This window comes from Anolis carolinensis, chromosome 1, assembly GCF_035594765.1.
Source record: "Anolis carolinensis isolate JA03-04 chromosome 1, rAnoCar3.1.pri, whole genome shotgun sequence".
Classification (NCBI taxonomy): domain Eukaryota; kingdom Metazoa; phylum Chordata; class Lepidosauria; order Squamata; family Dactyloidae; genus Anolis; species Anolis carolinensis.
This window is the reverse complement of record NC_085841.1, coordinates 223,468,453-223,495,948: the sequence shown is the minus strand read 5'-3', so window position 1 is coordinate 223,495,948 and position 27,496 is coordinate 223,468,453. Positions and strand designations below refer to the sequence as shown.

The window sequence follows — 27,496 nt, the reverse complement described above, 5'->3', positions numbered from 1 at the left end:
TGTTTTTGTTAAACAAGTTTTATTTCCTTAATTCAGCGCAAACATGTAGACAAGATTCTGGATGGATAATTCACACGATCAAAATCCAAACTGTTAAAGAGTGAAGGTTGCTTGTATAAAACACCCAAATAGTATTTTGCTGTAGAAAAGAGTTCTTAGTGTGAATTGGACAAGCAAACACACTGGGAACTTCTTACAAATAGCAAATCTTTCTAAGGCATTCTCATTTCAGTACTATGCAATATCCTCTTTTCCTTTCACCAATTAACTCAAGATTAAAACTGTTCAATTCAGTGTCCTGCCAGCTTCTCCAAGTAAGAATATACCAAGGAAAAAACAGTCAAATATTCTATAAGTTAAGCTTATTGCAACAAATATGATCTATACATAATGCTGTGACATTCGCAAGGAGACTTCTGCTCATCTAATAGGGACTGCTCTTGTGTCCTTCCTGAATCATTCAATGTACAGTGGAGGATCCCGACTTTCCAGAAAAGATTTGGGAAGGGCACGTAGAGAGGGAGACATAGAGCTTCCATTCTGTAGATGAACAGCCAGCACTGGAAGTAACTCAATGCAAAGGTAACAGAAAGGTAGTTTGGAAAACCACAGCAATAACATGTCAGAGGCACCTTTTAACTAGAAGTCTTTCACCTGACTCTTCTGCAACATGGGACATTCACAACTGAAAATCAAATCAACACGCAAGCAGTAAGGCATGTTTAACAGTCTCGCCATCTTAAAAGTTGGGGTGATCAGGAGAAATATTGGAATTTCCAATACACTACATACCATCTATCTGAGAATTCAAACCATGAATCTTTTTTTAAAAGCAGAACCAGGCAGAACTCTAGTTTCAACAAGTAATGTCACAAGACAACATTTAAAATGGGGGAAAAAATAGGGTTTCTGAAATTCAGTTTGACTTCCAAACATAGACAGTACTTTATTTTAAGATCCATGAGACAAATCACACTATAACCCTTATTACAAATGTCTATTTACTCCATTATATGAAAAGCAAAGCATTTAATGTTTACTTTTAATATAAAAATAGGTATATGCCTGCAATACATTCTCAATTCCATTCAGATTCAGGGCGTAACACTCACCGATGCCAATGTAGACTGGGACCTTGCTACTGAAATATGTTGCTGCTTTTTTGGCAGCATTAACTATGATCACGCTTTAGTAATAAATAATATTTTAATCTAGAATGAGAAAGAGAAATAGATGATCCCCAATAACACTAAACACTAGACACTTTCAACATCGGAATTTATACATATTTACAACCTGTTTAAATGCCTTGTAAGATTACAGCAACTAGCAATAAAGCCAAAAGCAGCCTTATTAAAAAAAATCACTGATTCTTTTTGAAGAGAATGAGTACATATGTAGTTGTGTATAAAATCCCAGACAAGCAGATATATACAGACATTATTTATATTTATAATATATATATTATATAAAGAACAAAATACAATGAAAACAATCACTTCAACTCAACATCACAGTCAGATATTGGGCACCACGTAATGTAGTATCAAAGAATGTGAATCAATAAAAATTTCCATTGCCATATGTATTGACAAATACGAAGGAGCTACACTGTTCAAAGATTTTGCTTATAAAATGTTTGAGCTGAAAGAAAAACTGATTTTGCTCCAGATAAGGATTCCAAAGAGCACCTTCTTAAATTAACTCTGTTTTGAAAAGAGATACATACATACATACACACATGTCCCATGTTGCCATTTTAGATCTCTAACAAACAATAAAAAATCCCCATGAAGAACACGTACAAAGGAACAATCACCAACAAGTGACTTTTTTTCTGGGGACACCTCCCTTCCCATTGTCAACACACATTGGTCAACAGTGAAACTGTACCTCATTACCATGATGCTTCTGAACAGCCTATTTAGCACCAGTAATAAGAACAGAAAGAGTTACTTGATGACAGGCAGGTTTGATTTGGAATGTCAACTTCACTACAAAGAAATATACGTTTCTATACGTTATAACAGACAACATAAACTGCAGAAGAACCTTGAGACTAATGTACAAACGCCTTCCTATTCCCATGCCTTTAACCATCCCTTTTGCTCCACTAAATCACTGTTTATTCCCTTCACCAAATACCCTCAATGGCAGCATGTAAGTTAGACCTATAAAGTTATCTGTTAAGATTATTATGTTAAATAGCTAGCCACGTACATGGACAATGAAGGACTTCCAAAGGAGTGGGGGGAGGACTCTCTTTCCTTCTAAAAAAAACCCGGGTCAGGCTACTTTTCTGACCCTTTAAGAGCTCAATGACAATGGTATATTGTCATGGCATGCTATTTTAGATCCCTCCTTCTAACAGTATGCATTTGACAATTAAGGCAAAAAAACGCCACCTCTGTAAATAAAATTATGGCATAAGCATGTATTTCCAATGCTAAAGGCTTCTTTTTCATATTGTGTTAAGTATTCAGTGATGCCAGTGAAAAGGAACATAGACAGCACAAAAGATATTATTTCACCAGAACAATTTAGGCTTGGAAATCAAGTTGCATACAATATCACACTATTTAGATTCTCCTCAGACAAGAAATAAGAACTACTCCACCACAATAAATGGCACTAGTTTCTGAGATGTACAAATAAGAAATCCAGTCTGGAAGAAATTATGAAGGCCATTAACAACTTCTGTCATTCAAAGTTCCCCTCCCCCCCAAAGTTCACTATTGCGGCATTACTGAACCATCATAAAATGCAATCTGTTAAGATGAGCGAGGAGGGAAGCAAACTGAAAACAAATTAGCTAAATAAATTGTGGTTTGAGATAGACTTTCAAATTTATACGGTTTCATAAAAATAGTGGCCTTATAAAGCCTGGAAAGAATAAACAGGAGGAGATGCATAAATGAGCTTGCTTTCAAAGCTTTATCTTATGAAGCTTATTACAAGGAAATGTTCCCTAAATAGGCAGGATATTAGACAGAACGCTACAAGAACCAGGGTCTGAAGGCTGTCTGTTCTGAACACATCAGCAGCTCATCTTATTTTAACAGCTATGCAGAAAAAGATCTCAATTTGCATTAACTTTAACATTGATATTTGTGTGGTTGCCTTTTTGCCCTTGTGTAGAAGCAACTTTTCAAATCAATGGAGGGAATATTTAAATGACAACAGTCAGCAACATCCAAGACTGCTTTCAGGAGGGAGGCCTCCGTCTTTAGAGAAGAGGCTGCTGGTGGTAATTTGTTTGCTGCTGCGGAAGTGAGTGAGCAGGAACTGTTGGGTAGCATACTCCTTGGGGCAAACTGGATACAGTGTTCTGGTAGGCCAACATATCCATTGGCATGGTCATGTGTTGGGTGTAAGAAATTGTACCAGCTGGTGGGAGGCAGGAATTCTGGTTCGCGTAAGCAGGATTGGAAGTAGAATCTAGACCGGTGCTGAAACACAAACCAAGGCATTAGCCAGCTTTCAAAATAAAACCAATCCTGGAAACACTATGTAATTTGAAGCTTAAAGAATGAACTTGCAGACAGAGGTTGGCACCCTCTTGCCAATGGAATACCTTAAATATGCTGTCTGAACTGGTTGAGATGTTCCTGAAGAATTTACATTTGGAGGCAAAGACCTCAGTGGACCAATCTGATCATTTCCGGGATTGTATCCTTGAGGGACTCCATGGACCCCATAGTTCCCACTGTGAGGATGCAAGGGATACGGCTGCTGCAGAGACAGAACAAAAAGCCAATCAGCACTGCATGGCTAGTAAGTAAGAGGGATAATTACCCATACAAACATTGATCCAGTAGTCAGATACATCATAGAAAAAATAATTTGTAGCTTTACAAATAACTTTGTAGGAATATAAAGATTTCCTTGGGGAAAGAAAGTTAAGTAAAGATTTTATGGCGCAGTAGCACCTATGTCACAGTTAAGAGACACAAAAGCCTCAGGAATAACTAGAGAGCTTGGTAGTGAGCATGCTTTCCCCATCAGGAGGCAGAAGACAAAAGTAATAAAAAAGCATTCAGGTCACACATGAAATTACCTTCAATTAAGGGTAAAATAGCAATAGTTCTCACAATATCTATTTTGTACCTTGCCTCGAGTCTTTAGGGGAGCTGGGTAACACAATTATGGTCACTATTATTATTGTGGCCAAAAGTAGACCCTTGAGTCTATTTGTCTGAAGAAAGCTTGTTTCCTTATTAATTTCTGCTGTGCCTATCTCCTAATGTGGGGTCCAAGCATATACATTAATGCCTTTCCTTCCAAAACACTGATAGGCCTATATAGTGCAGATTAGATGGTTGGGGTCACAAAAAGTTTAAAATACATTTTTAGGAAGTAGCTAATAAATTTAACTCGACACTGCAAGAGACTCTTTCCAACTGCTGTGAGGAGATAACTGACCATCTGTTTGAGGTGATTTGATTGTGTGTTCCTGCATAGCAGGGGTTGGACTGTGTGGCCCTTGCGTTCTTTTCCAACTCTGTGATTCTATATATCCTTTTGGGTTAGGAGCAATGGAAAATAAGAATACTGATGTTTATCATATTGTACCACATATGAGCATTTGTATAGATTTGCCATAGAAGCCAGAAATCTGGATATAAATACACATTCCAAGCTTCCTGTTAATTGTTGAAGCTTTGTACTGTATAATTCAAACTGTTCACACTTTTTATAACATGTTAAAAACGGACATAAAAGAAACAGACACCCAGTATGCAGATATGTTCTTGACAGAGTCTCTGATCTCGTCAGTAAGAGAAAGGCGTGTGATACTGACTAGAAAGAGAAATAGCATCTTTCTCTTTCCCCTTAACCACATATATATATACTGGCAAACAAAAGAGAGAAATTTCCTTTGGTCAGTATTTTCCCATTAGTCAGACTGTTTGCATCGCTAGAATAACTAGAAATGCTACATAACTAGAAATGCCAGATAAAGCAAAATAGTGCACCAAACACTATTATTTTAACAATACCAAATAAAAGCCTAATTTGAGCCAAGGTTCATCAGAACTTAGGCATGCATGCTGAGACGAATAGAGAAGCATACTTTTCTGAATGTGGCATACATTTCACATTAAACTGACATTCTAAAAGTAACTGTCTCTAGTTTAGAGTGGGAAATAAGGAACTGGCTAAGAATTTACACCATACGTTGAAATGGAATTACAATACTTTTTTGTAAAAATATTTCAAACGTGAAAAAGAACTACCTTAATATTGCAATAAGGCAAAAATGATGTAGATTTGTCTTAGTTGTATGGAGTTGTTAATCTGGAAACTCTTTAAATTTGGTGCTTAAATTCTTGCTAACTAAAGCAAGGAATGGAGTTATCTCAGATGTATTTCAATATTTATGTACATTACAGATTTCTTTTAGAAAACTGGTAATTCTTTAAAACTGGGCTTACAAAGTAAAGGCCACTGTACAATATATCCTTGTGCTTTTTCTAAGGCATTTATCCCCATTGACTTTTTATTTTCAACAAAGAGCACCATTATCTCGAAGTGAGAAGATTATTAGCACCTGAGATGTCAAATACTCATAATTTCTTTCACACCCCCAAACACAATCAATCTTTCATCATTTCTTAGAGCTCAAGCAAAAGCATAATGGTTAAATGCATAATCTTTCATGTGGCAGTTTCCATGGTAACTATTCTTTTCACACTCATTATGTAAAATCCGCCTAATATATGCAGTTACATTTCCCCCTTTTCATTTAATTACTGCTTGCAACTTTTCCTCCCTCCCTTTGTTTTTGCTTAAATAAACTTAACATTATCGTTTTGATTTGGACCAATATCAAATGTATAATTTTGGAATCATTTCATTCAGTTCACAAAGAGCATGTTGCCCAAAGGAATGGAAGAAATAAAAACTGAACATTTATTGAATAGCACTGTTTTTGTCCTTGAGAGTATTTTTAAATCGTTGTACTGTATATTCATTTCCAGAGGCTCACTACATATCCATACAGCAGTCCAAAACTGAAGATGTTGCACTACTCAAGTACCTGTTCTTTAGCTGTTGACCACCAAACCTGCTAACCTTAAACATGTTATGTTGTTTATGTTGAAATTGAACAAGTAAATTGATTCCCTTATCTAATGATGTAGAAAGTCATAAACAAAATGAACCTGGCAAATGTTGTGACCCTAAAAAGATAGTTAAAATTCCACTCACAAAGACAGGTTTTTGTTGCAGCTCTCTTGATACCCATCTCCTCCCAAAGACATTTCCCCAAGTAGCTGGGAAATGTCTGTACTAACAAAAGAGAGCTTCTCTTAAGTTGTGTATGCCTTTTCATAGAATCATAGAATAGTAGAGTTGGAAAAGACCTAATGGGCCATCTAGTCCAACCCCCCGCTAAGAAGCAGGAAGTTAGTTATGCAAAAAAGTGAAAAATATAGAATTGTTTATGCTTTTATATATTAAGCATAATAATATATGGTAAAGGTATATTAAAACTATGTGGCACACCTTTATTAACTATTTGGTAAACATTTGAAGCTGAATTTGATGGATATCAATTAGTGACAAGTTAGTGAGTTTTTCTAATGAGGTTTTCTATGATTCTATGATTCTAGGTCACAAAGCAGGATTTAGATATTTAAATCCTAACAAAAATGTGTTTGTCTTCACACCACTATATCCATTTTAACTAGGTAAATCTTGCTAGAAATTTTCAAAAAGTAAAAAAAGGCCCCTACCTGTACTGGAACACCAGTTGATGAAGGTGGGTAATGAGCTGACGAATGGATCTTTGAGTATGTAGCATACATAGGAGCTTCATTTACTAGTTTGTTGTAGAGTTCCAGAGCTTCCATCACTTTAACATTCAGTTCAGACAACTCAGAATGCTTCCTAATGTAGAAGAGAGCACCAAGTGCTTTCAATGATTACATATTTGCCCATATGTTTAATAATAAGGTCACAGTATCAGATTTAGACAGTGTCTTTAGGAAAAGATTGCTAGTTTTCCTGATCTTGAAAGCCGGGGGATGGTTTTGCTTTTCCTCAAAATCTAGACATACATGACAATAACTCAAGTCTGGATTCTGGTCTCATATTTTTCTTTCTTGTTTGCACACAATCTAGTATAAACGGGCTTCCTTCTTGATTACTAAATGAATAGATTTGACAAAATGGAAGATATCTGGGAAAGCTCATCTAAGTACTACAATAGTACTTAAATATACATTCATTTTACTGCACTTGCAAGTACTAGAAGATTGCCTTACCTATCAATTTCTTCTAGTTTTTCATCTATCATGGGACCCATCTGCTGACAAATACCTAGTAATACAAAAAAGCCATTTATTTATCCAAGCAAATGTTAATCTTTTTTTGCTCCTCTCCAACATCTTTCCTCTAGATGGTTCCACTTTTGTATGTCCCTGCTCCCCATAGTCTCCATTCCCCTTATCTTTCTCACCCGAGTTTTTAATCTTTGTATTCATGTGGCTGGCCCTGTTTTTACTGCTTCTTTGATTTGCGTTGTAGTGTATATTGCATATTATTACTTATTGTATTGTTTAATTGCTCTATGTTATGTTGTATTTATACTTGTTATATTGTTTTGCTCTGGGCATGGCCCCATGTAAGCCGCCCCGAGTCCCCGTTGGGGAGATGGTGGCGGGGTATAAATAAAGTTATTATTATTATTATTATTATTATTATTATTATTATTATTATTATTAACCAATGACAGTATATAGGAGTTTTCAAGCAGTATACAATGTATCTGAGATGCAACTATAATTTCAAATAGTGTTGGGCAAGTGAAACCCTCTCCAACATTTTTGTTCAAGTTTCACTTTAATTTAGTTGGGGGGGGGGGGAGAATGTGAACATGACAGTACAGGATTGCCCTGCAACAGGAGGGTTTATATTTAGCAGCACTTAAATGAAAATACCTTCTAAATCCAGAAGATCAGGAGAGTCAGGTTTAGGATCTGTTGGATCAATGCTCTGGAGTAACTGCAATGTCCTATCCATCTTAATCTTAAAGAGAGAAAAGAAGCACCGGAGTTCTTCAGATGTACAAAACTCTGTGTCTCACTTATAAGATGACACAATTGTTTATTTACAAAACCTTATCTGGTTGACCGGAATTACATACCTCATCTATGTAAACTGGTTCAGGCTCAGTTTTTGCAGTTTCCTCTGCACTTTCTTCAGAAGAAACACTCTTCTCCACAGTTGCTGATAAGGGAAAGCATTAACATTAGGCTTTTGGAATCACAGAATCATAAAGTTGAAAGAGACCAGAAGGCCCATGCAGTCCAACCCCAACCTGCCATGTATAAAAAGCACAGTCAAAGCACCCCCGAAAGGTGGCCATCCAGCCTCCTCTTCAAAATCTCCAGAGAAGGAAAGTCCTTCTCGCTCCGAAGCAGCATATTCCACTGCTGAGCAGCTCTTTAAAAGTAAAATATTTTTCTATTAATCTATTTTGCTAATGCAGCTCATAAAACATGGCACACCAGGTGAAGCAACTCTTCAAATGTGGGTACATGGAAATCAAGTTTTAAATTCTGCAATTGTGATTTAAGATGGCATTTTTAAAAAAAATGCACTGTGTGCCGTAAGTTCAGAACCCAGATGGTGAATTAAATCATTTTATCTTAAGTTATCTGAATGTTTTGGTAGAATGTTTTTGTTTTTGTTTTTTGTCAATGCTAAGATTTTTGATTCGGCTGGAACACTGCACTTAAGAACCAATTTTCTTCACAAATACAATTTACTCCCATCTCCATATGCAGTTTTAGAGCAAATGAAACAGGCTTGTCTTGAAATAATATATGATCAGCAGACATATGGGAAGCTATTGCTGAGAAAGCGCAAGATCTTCCATCATACTGCATAGAGAAGAGTTGGCAATTAGAGAACAATTAGGCATTGTGAGTCAGAGGATTTAAATCCCATTCCCATGGGTATTGAGTGATTTTGGATAAGTCATTCCATTTCATGGTGCTTTCTTGCATAAAAGTGGGCAATAGTTTATGCATGACTTTTAAAGTACTTTCAAAACTAAGTCTGTGTTCAACTTACCTGACTCAGGCTCTTCATTTAAGTTATGGGTCACAAAATTAGATGGGAATAATCCTATTCCTCTGTGGTTTTCTCCTTTCCACCAATTAGCATCACTAAGTAATAAAGATACATAGTTAAACACACCAGAATCTGAACTGTAGCATTACGGTTGTTGCTTCAAATTGTGAAGGCTCAACTTTTAATTTACCAATAAATTCTGATTATTATTCACTGTTCTCCATTTCTAGCTTTACAAACCTCTGAACAAACCTCTGAGGATGCTTGCCACAGATGCAGGAGAAACGTAAGGAGAGAATACTACTGGAACATGGCCATACACCCCCAAAAATGCACAGCAACCCATTTCTAGCTTTGTTAAAGGAAAGCCAGACAGAAACTTCTACTGCTTGTTTTGAAAAACAATTTGGTAAAACTTTGCTGTACTAAGATCAGGGACACCTGAATTCTTAAACTAAGAATTTCACAGAGTATTCTCTCAGCCTACCCTACTCTGAGGTTAAAAACAAGGAGGACAAAACACACAACTGCCCAAGATCTTCCACAAATCACATAAGAGAAGGAGGACCTTTCTAAATTGAAATTTAAATATTTGTTTCTTATGTATATACAACTCAGTCTCCCTTTTTTCCTCAAACCTTCAGACACCAGAGTTATCTGAAGTTTTTACAACTATGAAATGGACTCAGCATAGTCATTTAAAATACAACCTTTAGGATTTATTTAGACTAATGAATCAGCATGTTCATTATCCAATTGGCAAAGTTACTATAATCACTCTAATGTATCCCAACATTAATTATGAACATTTTGTGTCTCTTAACCTCTAACCTGACTAAAAAGTGCTTTCTTTTGTGCCTTTGACAGTTTTTTTTTAATATTTTCAGCTACCTTAGAAGAAACCTACCAATTAACCATTAGTTATAACATTTGGAATTGGCATGCTACTTTAAGTACATCATACCTGTCATCCAAAACAACAATAATGTCGCCAGTCTTGAAAGTGAGTTCATTGTCCTCAACAGCTTCGAAGTCGTACAAGGCCCGCACCTTTCTAGAGATTTTTTGATTGTTCTGCTGAACTTCTACAGGTGGGTATAAAGATTTTGTTTCTGTTTGCTGTTGTTTTTGTTCTTGCAAAGATAATTCAATAGCTATGATTTGGAAAACAAAAAAATCTTTTTTTTACCAAATCCAAATAAGTATGAAATTTTAATTTTTAGATCCTGAGACATGTTCTGTAAAGCCTCTGAACATGGGGTCTCTTTTTAACTGTCTTCTGGAGTCAAAGATACACAAAATTACACAACATATAATTATGTGTAAAAAACCTACAAACCTCTCCCAGCATTGGGGTATAAAGAACAGAGCTGCACTAATGGATTTCTAAACCCCTGGCAAGAAGGCAAAAACTCCTTCTGAGCTCATTAAAGCATCATCAACTCTCCTATCCCTTTACAGTGTGGATCCAATGCAAGAGGCATTTAAGCCATCCAGATTATGGATGCTGAAAAGAAAGGCACCATTCTCCTCATCATCCCATCCATTCCTGACTCTTCTCCAGGTGCCCCATGATTCCCTAGTGGCCCAGCTCCACAGAGAACTCACACTATAAAGTGTGTGAGAGACTTGTACCTTGGTTCATATATCAAACAGACAATTCATTGGGAATCCCACATCAGAACAACATATTTTATGTGTGGCCAAGACCCAAAAATAACATATAAAACAGCTCTGTTTTTACGCAAAGCAATATGTCTGAGAACCACATATGTGGGGCTGATCGGGGTAAATTGTAGGGGTGATACGGAAACGTGATGTATATATTCAGTTTTATCATATTTATTTACTGTGTTGTTACAAGTTTTTTGTTTAACTTACTATATGGAATGTAATCATGTTTTATCAAGCCTTTTTGTTTGGTTTGGTACTGTGATATGGCCTAAGGGCTAATCAATACATTTACTACTACCTACTACTATAAGGGGGTTGTGTGCCTGGTGGCAAAGTGTGTTAAAGCGCTGAGCTGCTGAACTTGCAGACCAAAAGGTCCCAGGTTCAAATCTCGGGAGCGGAATGAGCACCCGCTGTTAGCCCCAGCTCCTGCCAACCTAGCAGTTCGAAAACATGCCAATGTGAGTAGATCAATAGGTACCGCTCCGGCAGGAAGGTAATGGTGCTCCATGCAGTCATGCCAGCCACATGACCTTGGAAGTGTCTATGGACAATGCTGGCTCTTTAGCTTAGAAATGGAGATGAGCACCAACCCCAGAGTTGGTCACGACTGGACTTAACGTCAGGGGAAACCTTTACCTTTACCTTTTACTACTATAAAGGCCTGTGATTTCCAAAACAATCTTTGCTGTTCCGTAGGTACAAAAAACTAACTCAAGATTTCTTAGAAGACTTATTTGACAAAACCAATACGAACGTTTTGTTAAATATATGAAATTAAATCCAACTTCATGAAGTGCTTTGTAACTTTTAACAATCTTTTAAAAATTCAGTGCCAGATCGTGACAAGCTACACTGCAAAATGATAATGCATTAAAATTGTGATGAGATGACATTCTTCCCAAGAGTTTAAGGAAAAGTTTTCGAAAGAACAGTTTTCAGGTTTGGGGGCTGAAATTATGGATTTTGATATGACCTGTGGATAAGTCGAGTATCATTCCATGGCAAGGGGAAAGAACCAATGCCGCAGCATTGGTCCAATTGTGTCTGGCCACTGTTGCTGCCATTTTCCTACCAAGGCATTCAAAAATTAGCATTACAGCAGAGAAAGGAAAGGGGGTCAAATGCTTTGTTTAGGTTCTCCTAGGATGGACTGAACTCCTATCTTTCGTCACTCCACTCAGAAAAGGTGATGGTTCCTTTTTTATAAGAGTTAAGATACAGTACTCACACTGACCCATGGATAATTCAACCCAGTTTTGGTGGAGTTGATTTTTTTGATTAAAATTTCCAGACTTATGCATGAGTATATAGGTTACCTCTTGCTTTCCCTACTTCCTCCACAACCTCAAAAATCCTTTGTCCATGCCAAAGTTATGCATTTTAAGCACCCAGCTGTGTATCTGAATATAAACACAGTAATGCTTTATGCTTTATCACTTAAGACATACGGTGACTAATGAGTTACCTTTAGCTATATCTTCGTCCTCTTTGTTTTTGCTTGATGATGCACCATTCTTGGCAGCAGTGGAAGGACTCTGTAAAGAAACTTACAATATAAATATGCTACACCAAGTGGAAAGAGTACTGTATTTGCTTATAATAATAATAAGCCTTTATTTATATATTGCTCCATCCCCTCGAGAGGACTCAGGGCGGTTTCCAGCATGTACAAGACAGTCAGTTGTCAAAACAACATACAACAGAATGAACAAACAAACATAATAAAACAATATCATAAAACAGCAGTAAAAACAGTTCAATCTAAAATGAACACAGTTAAAGTACTAATCAACATGAAGGAGTCCAATACAGTAATCAGGGCTGCGAGGTAGACATAATCAATTAAAAATAGGTAATGACTTGAACTTCAGTGTATCATAGGACCCGGGGGTGGATAGTCTGTAGACCAAGGTGAACATGTTGAACAGCCAACTAATCTTGCTCAAAGACTTCCCGGTCTTGTACTTTAAAAGGGAGCCATGGTGGCACAATGGGTTAAACCCTTGAGCCAGCTGAACTGCTGATCTGAAGGTTGGCAGTTTGAATCCTCATGACGGGGTGAGTTCCCATCTGTCAGCCCAGCTTCCCATGCGGGGGCATGAGAGAAGCCTCCTACATGATGGTAACACATCCTGGGCAACATCTTTGTAGCCGGCAGATTTTTCCACACCAGAAGCAACTTGCAGTATATTCTCAACTCGCTGACCCGACAAATAAATTGTATTTTTAAAACAGCCCTGTATTAATGTGTCAAGCTTTATTCAACATTTCAAACAAGCAGACAAACAGGAGATAGGAATCCATTTGGAACAACCAGCTCTTCTTTAGAGGCACCTCAACTTGTTCAGTTCAGTCACAAAGTAATGTTGGATTATTGTTGTTGTACGCCTTCAAGCTATTTCTAACTTACAATGACAACCATCATGAGGTCTTTGTTGACAAGATTTGTTCAGTGGGAGTGTACCTTTGTTTTCCTCTCAAGCTAAGAGTATGATTTGCCTAAGGCCACCCAGTGGGTTTCCATAGCTAAAGCCGATTTGAATCATGGTCTCAAGTCATAGTCCAACACTCAAACCAGAACATTACGCTGGTTTTAAATGTTAACATTATTACAACAAAACAGTCTAATGAGAACCAGTGGGCGGGAGAAGCCACCTAGTCAGTGAAATTACCCCATGACAAGATTAAATAAATAGAGTTAATTTTGGAGATAGTTCTCTTGAAAATACAATGAACTAACATTTTTGTTCATTATAAGACTTCCAGCACCTGCTGAACATTGCTTTTCTCAAGTGATGATTCTAAAGAGAGATTTTTCTCAGTGGGAACGCTTTCCACCTAAGCAAGACCCCTGGTATTTCAGGGTTTTTTCTTGCATAGGGAAACTCCAAGAACTGCTCCTCTTCAGAGTTGTCATGTTCCAGGTGAAAAGGGGATGATGTCAAGGAAGCTAAGTGCTCCACTCAGCTAAGGAGAGCACAATATGTAATAAATGAACAGTACCTGTATGTGTGTGTGTGTGTTGGCATTATAGTCCCTTATGTATACTTGGATCTTAACTTTAGCAATGCTACAGTGACCCAACTATGTTATTAAGGAAACAAATAATACATTATTATGTGGTTTTAGTATTATGGCATGTGTTTTGATGTTTATAAGCTACTCAAAAATCATGTGAACAAGGTCCTTTCATTAAATCTCCATCTGTATCTACAAAATTTTAAATATCCCTGCAAAAATTCTTACCTGTGTCCCAGCAGTGGGAAATGTAACTCCTTCTTCCTTTAGAGATTTAATAGTTGCTGATATCAGGCTAAACTGTGGATCTTTCTGAAATTCTTCAGACCATTCCACCATTAAAGCTTTTAATTTTTCACATACTTTAGGATGCGCCTAAAATCAGAGAAAATAAAAGAAGCACAGCCATGTATTATGAGCTGACAGCACAGTTTACAATACAGGTTTGCAAAAACTACAGATGAGATCCAGAGGACCAAGAATCTCATTCTGCATTTCTAACAGAGCTGTGGACTTGTGCTTCCTCTCAGTTAGTCCTCAAAATTCCAATGGGAATTTTGATATTATGGTCAGGTATTTAACCAAAAGGTAAACAATATGACACATAACCTAGCAAAATGTAAATCTAGATTATAGCCCGTATTTTTTACATAGTTTAGACATTTTAATTCCAAATCCAAGACATAGTAACAGATGTTGGTAACATTATAAATACCATCATTAAAATGTATGATAAAGTTTTAAGACAAAAATTTTCTACTCTTCCTACTCTGCTATTACACAGAACACCTAGACTTTCCTTTCAGTCTATTGTCCCTGCATGGCAGCTGTCACTTTAGATATTACAAAAAGTGAATTTTCTTCACAATAGTAATGAATAGAATCCAAGTGTACCAAGTAATCTCATGGCATTGTATAGTCTTATCCCACCTACTTCTTCCATTCAATTCTTCTTATGCCCATGGCTGCAACCAAAGCTAATACCAGAAATGTATTTTACAGATCTAAAGACAGTTTTAATTCATTTTCCATTGTCTTTCACAATATATGATACAAATCAGAGGCTTACCTTGTTTATTATAACACGCACTTCACTGGCAAAGTCACGTGAGCAGATTTCCAAGTGGAAAATTTTTCCACAGTTTGAAACACAGGCTCCCAATAGCTAAGAAATAAAATTGTGGTCATAACTGAATAAACATAATACATAATACAAAATGTCATCCATCTAACCACTGGCAAAGGTATTAGTCATAAAACAGACTACATCATCTCTTCCCAAATAATATTAACATAACTCAAATAATGAAACCTCATCATAACTATTGTTTAATGAACAACTGTGGTTTGTATGATATGTACGATACTTACAGTTAGGGCCTGCAGTGCAACATGGGGTACTTTGTGATTTACTCTTTTCAAAATGGCTTTCAGGCAGTCTTTTGCGCTAGATAAAATAATGCAAGTGTCAGACACTTAATCATATAAATCAAAAAAGGATAAAACTGTTACAGTGAAGAAGACACTGAACACAAGTACCTTCAAGTCTACCTTACAGTTAACTAGTCAAACTGAAGTTAAAGTGACTTCAGTGCATAATGTTTGCAGCCCGGTATATGTAATCAGACACACACTTATTATGAAGATTATTTCATTGTACTCTTGTTACTTAGAAGTAAACATTTTCAGAATGAAATGTGAAAACTGTAACTATGAAACCAACCTCTATTTCTGGGCAAAGATAATGCAGGGAAAGGAAACAGAATAAAAGCTGCCATTCCTCTACTCCTGAAAAAGGCTGTGTATGCAACAGGGCACGGATAGTACAAACAGCCAAACCTCCTCTACCCGTAAATGGCTTCTCCTATGCTTTAATCACATGCTGATGTCCAGATTTAAATTTAACAATGTTAATCTCATATACAAAGTTGTCCAGCTGCAGAAAATCGGGTGGTACATTAACTACAAACATTTATTTTTATTCAGATATATATAAAAGATGTGAACTGCATTTAAGGATAGGAGAAAATCTTATCATATCCAAGCAAATATGAACTCTTTTGTAGTTTAGTCAAACCCCAAACAAATGTTATTGGAAATAAAGATTCGCTGTGAAGAAAGCTGATAAGAAGAAAGTGAAGCCTGAATTCTCTCTAAAAAAAGAAGTTGTCTAAACTGAGAATTTCATACTTTGAACACTCATGAAGACATGACTCACTAGAAAAGATAATTACGGTAGAAGGCACCAAGTAAAGAAGACTACATTCCAAATGAAAAGACTCAACCAAGGAACTCCATGGGTCTGAATCTGCAAGAGCTGAGTAGGACTTCTGATGTCAAGGGAGTTTGGAAGTCTCTCATTCATAGGGCCAAAGCCAACACAATGGCAGTTAATGACAAAAAAGATACATTGTGTAAGAGGACAGATGTGTTGTCAAAGGCTTTCATGGCCGGAATCACAGCGTTGTGAGCTTATACCTCACAATCTCTGAGGATGCCTGCCATAGATGTGGGTGAAATGTCAGGAGAGAATGCTTCTGGAACATGGTCATCCAGCCCGGAAAACACGCAACAATGCTGTAAGATTATAATGTCAGCTGACAAGAGTTCTGGGATACATAGAATTATTACAAAAACTATGTTATTATTAATATGTTTTATTTGAACCTAGTTTAGAAGGCCTTTACTATATTTCCTATTTGGAGGATGCTGCAGTTTTTCGCACAAATAACTGCAAAAGCATTCAACGTTTGAAACTTTGGCTTTGTGCAAATCTATGATCGATTTCTATTAGAAACTGCCCACAGAGTCGCATTGGAAGACATAAGAAAGAATACCTCCCTAGGAATCTATAGATTCTCCAGCACAAGTTGGTTCATGTGAGTGATCTAGAGATTCCTAGAGAGGAGTTCCCTTAGCTTAAAATAGAGCTTTTAAAAATAGTGGGTTTCCCACATTTGCAGGGATCTTATGCCTCTAACCCCAGTGAATGCGGAGAGCTGATTGTATGTATGTACCATCATGAACAGGTTTGGAGCAACTAATTCCATTTACTCTTTGTGTGTTAGATATGTCTCCATTTTTTACGCAGGAGAAATATATTACTTTGAATGCATGCCTAAAATATCTGGAATAGAACTGCCTCTCTAATCCAGGCAGAGATTCACTGGTTAAAAACACAATGTCTACTAATAACACCATGGCAATTCAGAGAGGCTTGGCAGACTATAGAAAGTGTCTTACCCATTAGGAGTGCTTCCAACTTTGTCACATATGTCCATAATAACTCCCCAGTCTTCAGCAGTGTTGTACTCATTTGTGGCCTTTTCTATAAATAAAAATAGAATTTTGAGAATCAACAGCTTTTTAGAACACAAGGAGCCTTCATTGACTCTATTGCAATCTTCTTTTTATTCTGACTATATTTCTAAAACCCTGAAATACACAGTTCAGAGAATTCCCACTAAAGTATGTATCTAAAACAAGACATGTATTTATCACTGTGTAGAAGGAAATGCAATTACGATTACAAAATCACCATTCCACATGATGTTTAGCTATAAACAATTTGAAGTATAAAAAGACATGCCTTTCATAACTACTTTACCAAAGTACAAACACTGCAAATTTTTGTAGGCTAGCACTGTCTGATATATCTCAACCTTTTTCTCAACCAACCCATATGGTGAAATGTGGTGAAAAAGTAGTTTACCACACAGGCATTTCATTTTAAAATGTCTGTTTTCTCTGAATAAAACTGATAAAAGATCTCAACCTTTAAAAAAAGTTATACTTGTTTGTAGAAAGAAATGTTCTATCTCTGAAATAACAAATTGCTAAACCTTAAAAACAGTACTGATCACCTGCAAGGACTGTGTGGTATTTCAGGAAAATATGATGAAGCTACATCTGTTTTCTACTAGTTTCAGGCTGAATACAACTATATTATATTGTATATTGTATTCTTAAAGAGTGTGTCTGAGTATGAATGTCTTATCAAAGGCAAAGGTATGTTAGTCTTGAATATTAGTATATAAAGGTAACTCAGATGCAGCTGAAGAAGTAGCCTACAAAAACCTATCCTCTCAGTCTCTAAGGTGCTACAAGATCTCTTTGCATATTAATGTCTTACTGCTTTTCTTCCCACTACTTTAGAGAGAAAAAGGTGTGATTGACTGGACAAGAAAGCTTGAAAAGGCATTATCAGTGGGCTACCAAATTTTGATTTTGTTATAGGGACTCTAATGCAAACTCATCACAGCTTTTCTTGGTAAGATTGTTCGGGGTGGGCTGCCTTCCTCTTCGGCTGAGACAGTTCAACTTGCTCAAGCTAACCCAGTGGGTTTCCATGACTGAGAAGTCAAACCCTGGTTTCCAGAATTGTAGTTCAACTTCACAATATACACACTAAAATATGATGTTTCTTAAAAATATAACTCATTCATCTTCTTCTAGCATCACGTTAAGCTTTATATGAGAGGAATTCAGAATTTAACCGCTTATTTAGGAATAATTCCTCTGACAAAGTTCCTCAAAAGCAGGACAGATGATTGCTGCCATCAGTGTGAAACATCTGGAAAGCTCTCTTCTATAATGCTATCTTCCACCCCCACCCCCAATGAAAGTACAGGTGCTACTATCCCTGTAAAAATAATATAAGAAGCTGGTTTTATAGGAAACAAAACCATTATGCAAGATATCAAATAATACTTAAGGTTTTGCCTTCACTGCATTTAGGTTTTGCTTTTATTTTCATCAGCTCACTTTAAAATTTTACACCTGGAGATTAAGCTTTGAGAAGTGATATGTTCCTCTTCTCAAAGAGGGGATTCCCTGCTGCATTAAAGAACATTTAGCCTTGTGTCCTTGACTTTTCTACCACAAATTAATGCTGTCCTGTTTTTAAATACAGTTGTTTCTGAATCACAGTTGCTGACTAGGAAGCCTGGTATTGCTTCTTTATCAGGCTATTCTTCCAGTGAATCATACAGAAATGTAAGGGTTGGAATCCTAACATCCTACACAGATTATTCTTATCTATTCTAAAAATGTGGGATGCAGATCTCAAATGTTGATTCAGGATGGGGAGAAGGACTGGTCCTACTGTGAAGGGAATACTCACCTAAATGTTTTTGTTGGTGTTTGCTTTATACTTTTAAATAATGTATTTTAAATGATGTATTTTACTGGTATTGTTGGTTTATTTTACCGTTAGATGCTTTAAATCCCATTTGTCGGATGGTAGGTTAACAAATAAAAAAATATCTGTTCTCATTCATAAATAATACCAACAGCCATAAAGGTTAGCTGTCCTGGTAATTACCATCCATAGACGTCAATTAAATGAGAATTTTTTAAGTGTCAGGAGCTACCTGGGAAACGGCAGGTTGCTTCTGGAATGAGAGAATTGGCCATCTGCAAGGACGTTGCCCAGGGGATGCCTGGATGTTTTATGTTTTTACCATCCTTGTGGGAGGCTTCTCTCATGTCCCCGCATGGGGAGCTGTAGCTGACAGATGGAGCTCATCCGTGCTCTCCCAGATTCGAGCCGGCAACCTTCTGGTCAGCAACCCAACCTTCAAATCAGCAGTCCTACTGGCACAAGGGCTTAACCCACTGTGCTACCGGGGCTCCTAGAATTTTCATTAATTTCAACAGACTCATTTTTAGCCAATGAGATCATACATGAGTATTAGTGACATATCCTCTTTCTACTGGGGAAAAGCCAAAGGTCTTTGATACCTTATCAAAATTCTATACAAAGATGAATAGGATCTTAAAGAAATGGTTGATTGTGGAAAGTTTCAATTTGAGAAAAATATTGTTTGTTTTAAATTCAAAAACTTCCATGTGTGCAGCATTGCACAGCTGAAAATGGGTTGTGCATTTGGTCCCTTTCCCTGACTCAGCTGCCAGAAATCATACCAAACATTAATATTTGTGCTGACCACATATTCAGCAGAGAAGGGGGTTTCAGGGAATAACAATTGGCACCAGTTAACTGAAAGTCTACTGTAGAACTTTCCAAACATATCATCTTTCCAAACATTTTAGACACGAATCATTTTGCAACAAAATAATTCAGTTTTACTAGCAAACTGGAGGTTAAACCAATCTCACAAAAATATGGATACATACACAAATTGTAATAACAAAATGTGTTAGAACAAAACATATCATGAAAACCTTTCATTTATATCTTTAAAATATATGATTTATTGCTTAGTTCACATAGACTCCGAGGTGTCTTGTTATCTTCAAGCAACACACCTACACCCTGCAGTCAACACAAGAGTTTGGAAAGCTCTGGTCTACTGTAATAATTTGTGTTTATAGCTTCTAGCAATTATAGCAACATAGAATTTAGTTCAACTTGTAAAATTAGAAAAATAGGCTTTTTATTAGCTATTCTGTGCAGATTTTTCCGTCTCTTTTCATTACAGTTCATGAGGGGCGGCCAGAACCTCCTGAGTTTTAGTTAATTAGTGTTTAGTTGCACTGTGCTTATTGGAATAGATTAGTGCCTTAGCAATATGCCATAGTGTCAGTGTAGTGTGGTGTAGTTTCGCTTTACTTTTGGCTATATATATGTATCATTCTTTTTCCCCCCTGAATATTTTCTATGCTGTGGTAAAGCCATTTTTATGTATCAAAATGAATAAATATCAACTTTAAAAATAATGCCAAGAAATTCATAAAGGAACTAAACAACTATAGACTTCAACTTTATTAGAAAAACTTTGAAAACATCAAATATAAGCATAGATTCAAATGTCTTCTTCCGTGCGGAAAAGGCTTATGTATGCCCCATTGCTTTCCTGTGAACCAAATGGAGGGAAAAGGCACTCTCACTGATTCCTTTCTCCAACCTAAAATTCCTCTTTCTATTTCACAAATATTCCCTGACACTTCAGGATCTTCCAAAACAACATGGAAGATGTCACCTTGTGGATCTAAAATGTTCGGAAAGAATTTCCTAAAGGGTGTTTGAGGGCACTGGATGGCTGCAGTTGGAGACGGATTTCCTTCAAGATCTTGTGAGGGACAGCATGCCCCATTGAGAGTTGGCGATCCATATTAAACTATGGATTGAAAGAAAATAATAGAATAATAGAACATGGGAGGTAAGCTAAGCATGCTTTTTGAAGTAAGACACCATCACCAAAACTGTTTGATACACACAAATCTGTGGCTATTAAAAGCCCTCTGAAGACCTCTATGGCTGGTCTGAAATTCTTCAAGTGACATAGTCTTAAATCACTGAAAGCAGGAACAGGAAATCCATGAGTCCCATGGGAGCAATTTTTTTTTATTTCTCCCTATCTCTCTGTACTGCCTGTGGTTTGGTTCTCCTCTTTTGGGCTGTACAGAGAACAAATACAACAGCATAGTCTTATTATTTGTTATACGTAGATTACATATATTTTTGAATGCAAAGACATTTTTGGACTCCTGTCTCTATTCTAACCTTGAATCTCTCTCTAAAACTGGCTCTTAGGAGAACTATAATTATTTTCTCCCAATGATCCATTTTTTGGGGGTTTTTTGGACATGACATGAAAATCCGTTTCGGATAGGCACCCCATTTTCGGAAGCAGAGATGAAAATTAAAATGAGCCAAAACGAATAAAACAAATGAAAACGGATCACTATTACATACAAATGTACACCACTAGTGGCCAGGTCTGTTTCTCTCCTATCTCCAAATAAGAATATGTGGATTATTTCTATGTTCCATTTAAAAAAGGTATCACCTCCTTTTCTAGTATCATGATTCAAAAATGGCATGTTAGACTCTAGGTTGTAAAATGTCCAGAATAATAGGGTACAGATACCTTACAATTTCTTTTTTTCAGAGAGGTAAGATTTCCAGAAAGAGAATTACTAATATCTTCCCCTCAAAACTATATTAACCACCCCTGTAGCCTAAAGAGTAGGTTTCATCCTGACAGCCCCTAATATCCTGGAGAAATAAGGATCTAGAAAACAAGTGGTAAATCTCAAACCTACAAGTAGCTTATGCATATCCTCAGATTGCAACAGCAAAAATGTATCCAAACATAATGAGACAAGACAGCTTTCCAGCTTTGTTTATCTCAGGTCTGTCAAAATATAAAATAGCTACAGTATAACAGCAAATGAAAGATTCTTCAATACTAATTGCTCAGTTTTTTGTTTTTGTGATGTTTTATAAATCAAAAGCAAGCAACTTGCTTACATGAAACAGAACAATTCACGGGTGTAAAGTTTTTATGATGTTGACAAAGGAGAACAGAAATCGTACCAGAAATCAAAGTCCATTTGCAATGAACTCTCTCTATTTTGGCTTTACCCTAGAAAGCTACATAATGAGATCTCTAACAAGAGTGCATTGTCATCTGTAATGGCTTCCAAGCTTCTCTAGAAATATCTCTGTTGTTGACAGAGTATCAAAACAAGTTCTCCTAAAACATCTACAGTAGAGTCTCACTTATCCAACATAAACGGGCTGGCAGAACGTTGGATAAGCGAATATGTTGGATAATAAGGAGAGATTAGGGAAAAGCCTATTAAACATTAAATTAGGTTATGATTTTACAAATTAAGCACCAAAACATCATGTTAGACAACAAATTGGACAGAAAAAGTAGTTCAATACGCAGTAATGCTATGTAGTAATTACTGAATTTACGAATTTAGCACCAAAATATCACGATATATTGAAAACATTGACTACAAAAATGCGTTGGATAATCCAGAACGTTGGATAAGCGAGTGTTGGATAAGTGAGACTCTACTGTACCAGTATTTCAATGAAAGTTTTAAAATAATATATTTACAGAATCTATAAATGTTTAGCGTTGCTCACATATGACCCTCAAATCTATCAGAACTTGATTTTTTAGAACATCTTAGTGTTTTTATAACTGAAATTAAGGTTTTGCTATTGAAGTCTACGGGATATGAGTAACCATGCACAGTATTGCTTCGTTCAGATAAGAAGCCAATACATCAAAGCTTTCAATCAACTTGTGAATTTAAAAAGCAAACCTGTCTGTTTCTTGCTTGTTTAACTGTTTTCCCAAAGCTAAAATATTAGGCACATTACGTATACTTGTAAGTACACATCTGATTAGAACTTTTGGTACTGTTTCATTATCCGGGCAGAGGCCATTAGGGGGCATTAGAGAGAAAAGGATAGTCCCTTTTGGGGGAGGAGTTGAAGGAGGAAAACTATTTTCTCCGTTTTCACTGGTTATTCCCTCTCCCCACTTCCCATATCGTAGATGAGGGTTGTTTCCACAACAAGGACATGGGTGGAGGGAATAACAGGAAAACGGGGGGGTGGGGGGTGGTTTTACTCCTTCAACACACCCTCCACCCCTATAAAATGGACTATCCTTCTCTCCCTAGCACCCCCTAGTGGCCTCCACCCAGATAATGGAACAGTACCAAACTTTTAAATAATTTTGTCTTGTACAAAATATCGTCATTATCTGTTTAAAATGTAGTTTTAAGTTCATATTTCATGAGTGTTGGACGAATTGCAGTTAGTTTGAAATATACTCAAATTGATTACTACTTTCTAGTTTTGCACCATGCTGCAATATTCTTGTTAGTTTCTCGCCACTATTACTTGCTACTCTGCACTTTATTGAATATTTTACCTCTGAAACTACCTCTCCCATGTGAAGTTTTCTGCATTTTGGCCCAGATCCATGTTTTAGCCTCCCGTTTTTTAACATTTTATATTGTTTGCTGACTTTTATGATTGTTTTTACTGATGTTGAAGTTTTATTGATGCGATTTTGTTCTATTGTCTTACTACTGTTATTGTATTGTTGTGTCGGGCATGGCCCCATGTAAGCCGCTCCGAGTCCCTTCGGGGAGATGGGGCGGGGTATAAAAATAAAGTTATTATTATTATTAGTTTCTAATGACTTTGCTTCCTGGCTATACAACTACTATTTTGAAATAATTAATATTTTTCTTTATGTTTGACTGTTTAAATGGCCTATTAAATGTTATATTAAATAATATAATGAATTACATTATACTCTTCAGTGCCAAATCTGTAAACACATACAAGTTAGGGTCACTAACATTGCAGTCCTATGCAGAAATAAGCCCCTAGACTTACTACTCTTAGGTGAGTGTACATAAGGACTGAAACATACTTTCATAATTCCTTTTACACTGACAACTTATTCCTGTTCCCAGTTTTTGAACTATCCACCAACCAGGAAAGACAATAGCTAACAGCTGACTACAAGAGATGTCACTGTAAGTTATGAAAAAAAAGTGTTCTGTTCTGTGTGTAACCGTATGACCTGTTGACTAATAGATTCCAGACACAGCCCCTTTCAGGAACTTTGGACTTTTCAAGATGGAATATGAACCACCGAGATAATTCATTATCTTAAAGATCAAAGACTTATGTATTCAGCCTAGTGACAGCAATTACAGTATAGGTACAAAAAAGCATACAGATATAAAGCTCTTTAAAGTCATTTTATGAACAATTTAATTATTGACAGATTAAAGAGAAGCCAAATAAATGCATGAATTTCAGCTCAATACTTTCAGAACACTGTGTTAAACTACATACCACAATACATTTAAAAGCAAACATATTTTGTTCTTTCAATCTAACTACAAATTTAATCTATGTTGTTAAATCAATACAGTCATGTCACATCCCCAACCTTCAAATAAACGTAATCCTCTAAACTGAAAAATATTAAACAACAACCTGTAAGACATAAGGTTCATTTTTGGAGCCCATTCAAGGATCTGGTGTGTGCCAACATAGTCTTAAATAGCTCAGAGTGAAAATATTTGAAAGTACATAACCTGTCACATGCCACAGGTGAGCAAAGGAGGTGGCAGAGATTACAGTACTTATAAGGCCATTTCTGTGAGGAGGAAAAATCCTATTCTGTTTCGTTTTTAATGTAGTAACTTCGTAGTGAAAAGTTCAGCTCAGCTTTGGACCGAAAAAGGTGTAACACTTCTTTTATACATGTGTATCATACAGTAAAAACAAGACCAGCATAAGACACTGTCCTTTACTTTTAAGTACAGTACTGCTTTTGTGATTGCTTGAGTACACAAGAGATAACAGTCCAGCTGACAAACAGCCAGAGCGGGATTCAGACTGAAAATCTGACTCACCCTTGAATTACTCTTGGGCAAATCATTAGCTCTCAGGTTCATTCTGCATTTGAGAGCTGAGAAAGAACTGCCCTTGGGTAGCTCCCAGACAGCAAAACATTTAATAAAGATAATAGAAATTCTAAAGATGAAGAGACCTGTTTCCATGTTGCGTATGGGAAACCAGCCAAATATTTGTAAATTGGGAGAAACAACATGAAATAGTTGTGCCCTAGTTTCAGGAGTATAGAGTACCATATTTCTGGAACAATAATCTCTTAATCAGAAGGTCATTTCCTCCCAAGCCATCAACCAAAACACAACAATGCAAACACATGCCAATAGAGTCACCTCTGTGCTATGGTAATATACATCCACAACTCTCAAAAAAATGAGTGACCTCCTTTTTGGCCAGTCCAAACCATCTGAATGGAGGTGGGAATTATTATTATTATTATATTTATTTATATCCCACTTTTATCTTGATTGAGACACTTGGGGCCCCATCCACCAGGAAGCTCTCTCTTTGCTCCAATGACTCATGAGTTGTGTGGCTGGAAATGGCACAGCATCCTCTGAGTCATACCAAGGAGCTCTGGTTACTACTACTTCTACTACTGTTACTATGATTATTTCTGTCCCACTTTCCCCCCAGATTGGGACTCAAAGCCACATACAGCAACAATTTAAAAAACATTCAACATCTACAAATTACAAAAGTTAAAACATGATGAAAGTTAAAACTACAAAAGTTAAAACATGATTAAAGTTAAAACTACAAAACTACAAAAGTTAAAATGTACATCATTGTACATATAAACCAGCACAACATCACGCACAGGCGACTTCCAAGAAAAATTACTGGAAGACCATCATCCTTGAACTACGAGGGATCGCCTAAGTAAGTAAGTAATAATAATACATTAGAGTCTCACTTATCCAACATAAATGGGCCGGCAGAATGTTGGATAAGTGAATATGTTGGATAATAAGAAGGGATTAAGGAAAAGCCTATTAAACATCAAATTAGGTTATGATTTTACAAATTAAGCACCAAAACATCATGTTATAAAACAAATTTGACGGAAAAAGTAGTTCAATACGCAGTAATGCTATGTAGTAATTACTGTATTTACGAATTTAGCACCAAAATATCACGATGTATTGAAAACATTGACCACAAAAATGCGTTGGATAATCCAGAACGCTGGCTAAGCGAGTGTTGAATAAATAAGACTACTGTAATAATAAAACTTTATTTATACCCCACCACCATATCCCTGTGGGGACTCGGGGCGGTTTACATGGGGCAAAGCCCAAATAACATAATTAAGCAGAGAAGCAACAACATAAATATAATTCACAGTACAAAAAGATAAAAAACAATAATGCAATATAAAACAGGAGTATTATAACAGTTAATATCAGTCAACCACTCGGCAGAATTCTGTCGACTACATAGGTGAAGAGACTGAAGCAGCTATGAAAGAATAAAATGATAAGTTAATGTGCATAGATAATTAAAGGTAAAGGTTTCCCCTGACGTTAAGTCCAGTCATGTCTGACTCTGGGGGTTGGTGCTCATCTCCATTTCTAAGCTGAAGAGCCAGCGTTGTCCGTAGACACCTCCAAGGTCATGTGGCCGGCATGACTGCATGGAGGGCCATTACCTTCCCGCCGGAAGGTCTACATTGGCATATTTTCGAACTGCTAGGTTGGCAGGAGCTGGAGCTAACAGCGGCCGCTCCCACCGCTCCTGGGGTTTGAACCTGGGACCTTTCGGTCTCCATCTCAGTGCTTTAACGCACTTCGCCACTGGGGCTCCTAATACGGAACTAATAAAATACAGTGTAGAGATATAATACCATCTAGGGCAGATTATCCAATGGTTGTCTCACCAAAGGCCAACCGAAACATCCAGGTCTTTAGTTGTTTCCTGAAGGAGGATATTCTGGGATATGTGGGTCCCCAGATGTTTTTGGCCTACAACTCCCAGAAATCCCTGCCAGTTTACCAGCTGTTAGGATTTCTGGGAGTTGAAGGCCAAAAACATCTGGGGACTCACAGGTTGCGAACCACTGGACTAAAGAAATCTGTGCTCGCCTGACACTTCGTTTTCCCTTCGCCCTCATGTAATGCCTACTTCGCCCTTTGCCCCAGTGCCTTTTTGTGTGAGGTGCCTTCAAGTCACCTGCCAGTTGAGCGGCCCTATGGACTCCGTAGGAGTGACTTAAACAAGAGGGGGTCTTGACAGGTCCTTCCCCTGGAATACAGCTGACAGGGGCCTCCCTCCCAAGTTCTAACCAGGCCCGGCCCTGCTTGGCTTCCTCCCAAGGGGCCCTTCCGTGGCCCTCGACTCACCCACATCCTGCTCGAAGGGGTTGGGGGCGAAGAGCGGCATGGCGGCGGCGGGGGAGGCAAGAAGGCCCGGCTGAAGGAAGGAGCGAGCGACTGCAAACACAGCCCACCAACCCTACTCCTCGGCTCGGCCCCGCCCCTCTCCTCTCCACAACTTCCTCTTCCGCCCTCCAACGGAGGGCCCGCCCTCCCGCTTCATTGTTGCCCAGCGAGCGCCTGAGGAGAAGCG

At 37.3% G+C, this 27,496-nt stretch overlaps 1 protein-coding gene across 2 annotated transcripts; it reads right to left on the bottom strand.

Annotated features, from left to right (window-relative positions):
- stam2 (signal transducing adaptor molecule 2) lies at positions 1-27,496 on the bottom strand. 2 transcript variants are annotated; one of them, XM_008117716.3, is made up of 14 exons: positions 27,271-27,496; positions 17,020-17,104; positions 15,148-15,223; positions 14,846-14,941; positions 14,005-14,151; positions 12,224-12,293; positions 10,046-10,166; positions 9,082-9,176; positions 8,150-8,232; positions 7,944-8,031; positions 7,269-7,323; positions 6,738-6,891; positions 3,575-3,732; positions 1-3,449 (listed from the first exon to the last, which is right to left on the bottom strand). In XM_008117716.3, the coding sequence occupies exons 1-14, from the start codon at positions 27,308-27,310 to the stop codon at positions 3,227-3,229; spliced, it is 1,491 nt and encodes a 496-aa protein (XP_008115923.1). In that variant the 5' UTR covers positions 27,311-27,496; the 3' UTR covers positions 1-3,226. The 2 variants fall into 2 exon arrangements, with proteins under 2 accessions (XP_008115923.1, XP_008115922.1); XM_008117715.3 differs by having other exon boundaries at positions 10,046-10,235; positions 27,271-27,491.

Bases quoted from the DNA above. Each gene is read 5' to 3' on its own strand.
- stam2 (XM_008117715.3), bottom strand. From the start codon at position 27,310: ATGCCGCTCTTCGCCCCCAACCCCTTCGAGCAGGATGTGG. The intron at 14,942-15,147 runs GTAAGTATCGTA...TTTATTTCTTAG, and splicing joins TTGCACTGCAGGCCCTAACT to CTATTGGGAGCCTGTGTTTC. The intron at 10,236-12,223 runs GTAACTCATTAG...TCCAAATCATAG, and splicing joins GGACGAAGATATAGCTAAAG to CTATTGAATTATCTTTGCAA.